Source organism: Nicotiana tomentosiformis, chromosome 2 (genome assembly GCF_000390325.3).
Source record: "Nicotiana tomentosiformis chromosome 2, ASM39032v3, whole genome shotgun sequence".
NCBI classification, from domain to species: domain Eukaryota; kingdom Viridiplantae; phylum Streptophyta; class Magnoliopsida; order Solanales; family Solanaceae; genus Nicotiana; species Nicotiana tomentosiformis.
The window spans coordinates 7,596,527-7,604,129 of NC_090813.1; the positions used below are offsets into that span (position 1 = coordinate 7,596,527).

A 7,603-nucleotide genomic window follows, 5' to 3' on the forward strand; every position below is an offset into this window, starting at 1 on the left:
GTTCATGTTCATTCAAGTTTGAATTGAGGTTCGATTCACCGTTTCAATGTTTTGTATGCATCATTTGAGGCCTCGAGCGGGTCCGCGTTATGTTATATAACTAGTTGGTATATTTGGGCGGTGTCTCGAGTGGATCGGAAGAGTTTCGGACGAGGTTCAGATCGATTGGATCATTTTTGGCTATGGTATTGGTGGCCGGATCTGGTGTGATCACACCCGCAGCTGGTTTGTGCAGGTGTGATGGTCGCAGAAGTGACAAAGGAGTTGCATTAGCGAGGTGAGATCTGGGTGAGGAACATCACAGATATGGAGCTTGAGGCGCATCTGCGGTTGCGCAGAAGCGATGTCCATGAGCGTAAAAGTGAGATTCAGCGCAGAAGCGGGATTGTGTACCGCACCTGCATATGCGCATAAGCGGGGAAAGTTTCGTAGGTGCAGAAGGCAGGTCTTCAGAGAGGCTTCGCATAAGCGGAGGTCGCATATGCGACAATGTGAACGCATATGCGGAATTTGCTGGGTAGAAGCAATAATATCGACATTTTTGGTTCTTTTATCATATTTTGAGATTTGGGGCTCGGATTGAGGCAAGGTTTGAAGCAATTTTCATCATATTGATTGTGGTAAGTGTTCTACACTCGGTTTTGATTATATTTCGCTAATCTATCTTCCTTTTTGACAATTGTTTGATGAATTCAAAAGAGACAATTGGGGTTTTTTTGTCTAAAATGTCGTAAAGTGAACTTTTGAGTTTTAAACATCGATCTGGAGTTAGATTTGAGTGACACTAGTATGGTTGGACTCGTAATTAAATGAGTTATTGGATTTATTGAGTTTTATCGGGTTCCGAGGTGCGGGCTAGGGTTTGAATCTTTGGTTGACTTTGGGCTTTTGATTAAAGATTCGACCTTTATCATTTGGAATTATTTCCTTGGGCTTCATTTGATGCATTTGAGTGGGTTTTGGCTAGTTTCAAGTTGCCCGGAGGTCGGTACGCGCGAGATGGTATTTTTGGAGCATCGTTTGGCTTGCTCGGTATTGGATTTCGCTTGTTTGAGGTAAGTAACACTTCTAAACTTGGTGCTGACGGTATGAAATCCCGAATTACGTGTTATGTGATTGATGTCAATCACCTCATAATCCATCACCAAAATAGCCCCCTTAAATCAGTCCAAAAACAACTGCGAAAGCCCGTCTAAAAAACATCTGAAAATACATCCAAAATAACCCGAAAACCACCCAAAACTCCAAATGCAGCAGCAGTAAGAGAGTGAGACCCAAAGAGCTGAAACCTCTACTATGATATCACCTGAAACGTTCAGTCCGTCAAGGACGTCGAGGTCGCCGTTCGAGTGCTCCTATCGCGGGTCTTGTTCGAGTTCTTTATCCGGGTTGTAATCTCTGGGATTTATGTATTTTGAAGACGTTGGGAACTTTGTGTTTTGATCTATTGAAGAAGTTTATTTGCGGAGTATAAAGGTTCGTTCTCACCTTTCCTATTCGAAGTTCTTAGTCGCCTCTTTTTTCTAAATTTTTCCTTGTTCATGAATCTTTTCCATGTGTTCTGTTAATGCATCTTTGATATATGAGGAATTTTTGAATGCTTCATTGTGAATGAACTTGGACAACAGTAAGGTTTGGGTTTAGTTTGAATCAAAAGTTTTAGTTTTCAGCTGTTTTAAATAGTTTATGTGCTGAAAAGGGAATTTGGCTCAACAAGGAAATAGTTGGGGTTTGAGATTATCTATAAACTTATTTTGATCATTTAGTTCCTCATGTGAATAATCAATGCATTAGTGATTCAAATATACTGTTCTGAAGTTAATTATCAATTATTTCAAGCATGAATTTTTGTTGTTAAACAAAGTGATTAAAAAGAATTGTTGGTAAACATTTATTGAATGTTTGGTACGAAATAGGTGCATCGGCCACCTGAAAGAAGCGAGCAGTGGTGTCTTGTTTGTTTGGAATTGAGAAGAATTGGGAGGACAAATTTTTTGGGTTTTTTTGGAGATTAGTTTATCCCTGAATATTCTAGCCTATCTTTCCATAATTAATCTACTTTATCCCTTTCACAATAACTTCCATAACTCTTGAGCCTCACAACAATCTCAAATTAGGGAACGAATAATTCATAAACATATTAGTTGCTTTAGGCGCGATTAATAATGTAATTGTCACAGTTGTAGGTTCGATCAATTCATGTGGCACAACTGTGATACTTAACTCCAAAATTCAGATCCGCATTCATGTGACTTGATATATAAACTTCAAATATTAATAATTAACACGCTGTAAAGCGCGGGTGTGTTTCACGTGGCGTGATTCGCAATGTGTACAAAACAATAAGTGTGCGACATCGTAATTTATTTTAAATAAGTTTCATAATTACTTAAAATATAAAATCAAAAATGGTAAAAGGTAAAAAACAAATACACAAAAGTCTTAAAATATGTTATATTTCGGATAATTTAGGCCAAGTGTAATTGTAAAGCGGCCGTGCTAAAACCACGAAATCCGGGAGTGTCTCACACCTTCTCCCGGGTTAACAAAATTCCTTACCCGATCTTCTATGTTCGCATACCATAAATAGATTCAAACATTTTTGAATTTTGGATTCCAAATTTGGTGATTCAGAACACCGTTAATTAAATACATTCCGAGTGGCAACTCTTAAAATAAAATAAATCAATCCCATTTCATATAATATTACTTAAATTAGAAAAACTCGTTGTCCCCGAAACAAAGGAGGTGTGATAGCTCTGGCGACTTTGCTGGGGATTACGAACTCAGAATTTTTGGTTCAGGGTTAAGAATTCGAACTTAAAATACTATTATACTTGGCTTTCTTGTGATTATCTGATATTACTTGTTTGGGCCAAATATGCTACTCCCTCTATTCCAATTTATGTAAACATGTTTGATAGGGTACAGAGTTTAAAAAAATGAAGATTTTAGAATTTGTGGTCCTAAATAAGTGAAAATGGGTCTAGAGTATTTGTGTGGTTATAAAAGCTTCTCATTAAGGAAAGAATTGGAAGTTTATGCTAAATTGTTTCCAAATTTAGAAAGGGATGATTATTTTTGGAACGGACCAAAAAGGAAAGAGGTTCACATAAACTGGAACAGAGGGAGTAATTGTCGCTCTTTACTGCTTTAATATTACCGTGAACTATATATAAACCGTTACGATACCCTTCTTCTCTCTATGTCTTCTGGAAAGCGTGCGCTTCGCGTGACTTCTTTTATGCTGGATGTGACACCATCAATTTTAGAAGGAGGTTCGGACCAGTTGCAAAGACGGTGAAGCTTCCGTATTCCCGGTACACTGCCCCCCTCGACTCGGGTTGTCCGCTTGAGTAATCCTTGTATAGAACTCCACACCTTAAGCTTTAAAACTAGAATAACAAAGCCTCATGCCGGATCCCTAGTAGGTACGCTTGTTTGCATAATGTGCATTTGACTTTGGGGACTCAACACAAGGGTTGGGTCCGTCTGGGACACGTGTACCCCTAAAATAAAACACCATCCTGATGCATCTTATGTGCTACTTGTTGTATTTGTGTGTTCTAGTTTGTATGTTGACTGGCTCAGAGAATAGGGATCTAAAATCAAGAAAATATAGGAGAGAAAATTTGCTTGATTCCTGAAAATCCCGATATCTGAAAAAGAGAAAGAAAAATCTTGAAACTCTGCCGAATTTTAGAAGGTTGTTACAAAATGAGTCCAAAATTTAAAAAATGATATTTTTCCCATAGTTTTGAAAAAATATGCTGAACTACGCGGATCTGATTCTCACCGGATGTGAGATACGTAGGCGACCTAATCGGGTCTGGCCCCCAGTTTTCAAAAATGTAAAAATATTTTCCTTTAATTTCTTTGTTAGAAGTCTTTCCTCAGAAAATAAAAATAATAATAATAAATAAACCCAAAAAAAATAAAATATTTTCTTTCTTTTTAGAAGTCTCTTTTTCGGAAAAAGAATTAAAACAAAATTCCAAAAATATGTTTTTTTCCTTCTTTGGAAGTCTTCCGTAAAAAATGCAAAGAAGAAAAAGAAAATTCAAAATCCAAAAATATTTTCTTTTTTCTTTATAAGTCTTTCTTCCAAAATTCCCAAAGAACAAATAAAAAAAATCATTCTTCTTTAGAAGTCTTTCTTTCGAAATTTTCAAAAATTAATAATTTGTTTTAAAAATAAAAAATTAAAATCCAAAAAAGAGTTAGTTTATTTACTTTATTTCAGATCTTCCCGATTTACGCAAAGATCTGATTCATGTCTCCACATGATACGTAGGCAACCCACATCAGGTCTGATCGGACATTTAAAAATAAAAGAGAAAATTATGATAATAATAAGGATTGACTGAGTCCATTCTAACGTGTCTTTTGTTTTGAATTGTGAAGAAAGTTTGAGATGGCCAGTTTGTGGTAAGCTGACAACACAAGATCCAAGGGAAAAATGAAAAATGACATCGAAGCTGTTACGAGTGCTCAAGAGACTCTGGGTCGGAGGGTTCAACATGAGTCTATTGTGGTTGAGGAAAATAGAATACCGAAATAACAAATGACCGAAATGTGTCAAGCGTGGCCAATGACCAACAGTGGTACAGAAGAAAAGTCACGAGTCACAATTTGCTACCCAACAAGAACATTACCATTATCTTGAGTACCACTCATACCTATTTGATCTTCCTGCAAAGATTGAGAAGCCTGCCCGAAAGATAGCACAAGAAGAAATGGTCCCAATAAAATGAAAAGCTTAGAACAACAGTTGAAAAACATGCAAGGGTTGGCAGGTCAGAAGATTATTGCCTTCAAGGATCTATGTATGTTCCCCGATGTTCATTTGACACTTGGTTTCAAGACCCCCAAATTTGAAAAGTATGATGGACAATGGCGAGCCCATAGTCCACTTGAAAAGGTATTGCAATCAGTTAAGAGGCGTGTGAGGAAATGAAGAATTACTAATGGCTTATTTTGGAGAAATTTTTATGGGGATAGCCTCTGAATGGTTTACTGATCAAGACGCCTCTCACTGGCAAGTCTGGGATGGCATGGCCCGGGCCTTTATGAAAAAGTTCCAATACAACATCAACATTGCCACAGACCTTAATTCCCTTTCAAATATGAAGAGGAAACCAACTGAAAGCTTCATGGAGTATGCCATTAAATGGAGGGAGCAAGCAGCTAGAGTTAAGCCACCAATGGATGAACACGAGTTGATAATTGTCTTTCTTCAGGCTCAGGAGCCAGATTATTTTCAAAACATGATGTTCGTAATGGGAAAATCCTTCTCGAATGCAATCAAAATTGGAGAAATGATTGAGAATGGCCTCAAGACAGGCAAAATTATAAGTCAAGTAGTTCTCAAAGCCACAAGTCAGGTTGTACAGATTGAATCTGGTAATATTTGTGACGCAGATGAGAAGGATGAAGAACCATGATGACATCAGGGTCGAGAAGAGATCATAGGAGAACATCTCGAAGGTATGGGAAACCTCATCAGGTTTTCGATGATTCTGTTGAGTACTGCTATCCACTTCAAAACCCACAGTACTTTATTTCTCCACCTCAAAATGTTATCCCTAATCCAGAGTCATATGCCATGTCACCAAGATACCCTAAAAGATGAGCAGAGGCATCGCAAAACTTTTGTCAGCCTCCACAAAATGTTCAAGCGCCCTATAAACCACATCTAAGCCAGGAGTATAGAGAGGAACAAAGGTTTAAAGATAATTTTACACCAATAGGAGAGTCTCATGCAAGCTTGTTTGAGAAATTAAAGCATTATGGCATGATTGCACCTATTCATCCAAATTATGTAGACCCACGGGTAAGAAGTTTTGACCCTCCTAAAAGGTGTGAATACCATCCTAATGCCAGGGGCATAATGTTGAAAGCTGTTAGGATTTGAAAAGAGAAATAGAAAGGATGATCTAGGAAAACATGATTGTGATCCAAGACAATGGCACCCAGGATATCGCACAAAATCCTTTACCTGCACATGACGATGCACACTTTGTGGGGATGATACGTGGTGACATGGAGTATAGAAATCCTCTCGAGACCTCCAGAAGGTCTGTTGCTATGAAATACCATATGTCTTCAGTCTTGAATTTGGCGTGTAACGTTGAAGACGAGTTGATCAAAGGGGTCGAGAACTTACTGACTGAAGTTAATGAGATTGAAATTTGAGAAGGCCTTGGTGATTTTGATGAGAAAATTTGTCGCTAAATGTCATGCTTAACAATTGAAAAGCCATTCCCTCCTCACTAGGAAGGAATCTTGGTAGCTTGTTTTGATATTTGTTTTTATTATCTGGGTTATTTCAGAGTTGTGATTCAGATTTTATTTGTTTCATTGAGTCAAACTCTTCTACTTCCTTATTTTGTTTGTGTGAGTCTTGTCTATTTTTTATGTTGCTATTTTCATTATTTGGGTTATTTCACGGTTGTAATTCGGATTTTAGGTTGTTTGTCTTGTTTTTAAACCCTCCCATTCTTTACTCAATGAAATACAGTTTTTCTTTTTGTGTAATTCCGTGCTTAGTTCTTTTCCCGCTAGTTCTAGTGACATGACATGCATGCGGAGTTTTTGGACAGATCTACTGATTTAGTCTTGAATTAGATAACTGAGAACAAGAAACTTTTGATGACTAATACATAGTCAAAATACTTTGGAATTAAACTCGGTTCAAATTCATGTGGAACTAGAATAGTCATGCCCATAGAGGTTAATGATTTTTACCTTCAAATCATTGTGAAGATCATGTTTGATGAAGAATCAATTGAAATTTGGTGGAAAGTTTGACATTACTGGATGGAAAGTGTCTTTCGACCATGACACACCAAGAAGACAGATATGTTCATCAATGTTGTGATCGCGAGGGACACTGTCACGACCCAAAATCCAACTAGTCGTGATGACACCTAAACCAACCTACTAGGTAAGACAACTAAAAATTATCCAATTTAATGAGATTTATTAAGAGAAGAAATGATAATGCAACTGCTTTTATACAAAGAATTTCCCAAAGACTGGTAGTACAAATCATGAGCTTCTAAGATTTAGATTTTTACAAGACTGAACTGAAATAATTATAGCATTCGGTTGAAATGTAAATGAACAAAATTTGAATATCACTAAGGACAAGTGATAGACATAACTGGAATGCATGTACTTTTTTAGATCTAGCTCCCTCTGTACGCAGCAACATCAGTATCCAGCATCTGCACGCAAGGTGCATAAGTGTAGTGTGAGTACAACCGACCCCATGTACTCAATAAGTAACCAACCTAACCTTAGGTTGACTGGAATAAGGGTCGGGGTCCAACACCAATAGCCAATAATATTTCATAACAACATAATAAAAATGATATAAGAAATAATTCAGAGGTACGATGCTCAACTTGATCACAGTTACAGGAAAATAGGCATGTTTTTCCAAGATGTCAGTAAAACTCAGTTCTTTTCACCAAATCACCAAGGATTTGAGTAAATATGAAAACTATAATTTTCCCCAAAAATATTTCAACAATAATTAAGATATTTCATTTTTAGATAGCATGAGGAAAGTACATCTTTATACCTACATGTCAATATG

At 37.1% G+C, this 7,603-nt stretch overlaps 1 protein-coding gene across 1 annotated transcript; it reads left to right on the top strand.

The window, feature by feature from the left end:
* The first annotated feature begins 4,967 nt into the window (after positions 1 to 4,967).
* On the top strand, positions 4,968 to 5,444 carry LOC138904297 (uncharacterized). Its single transcript, XM_070192797.1, has one exon. The coding sequence runs from the start codon at positions 4,968 to 4,970 to the stop codon at positions 5,442 to 5,444; it is 477 nt and encodes a 158-aa protein (XP_070048898.1).
* The last annotated feature ends 2,159 nt before the right edge of the window (positions 5,445 to 7,603 follow it).

What these genes read in the sequence shown, in the direction of transcription:
- LOC138904297 (XM_070192797.1), top strand. Translation starts at nt 4,968, where the DNA reads ATGGCTTATTTTGGAGAAATTTTTATGGGGATAGCCTCTGAATGGTTT.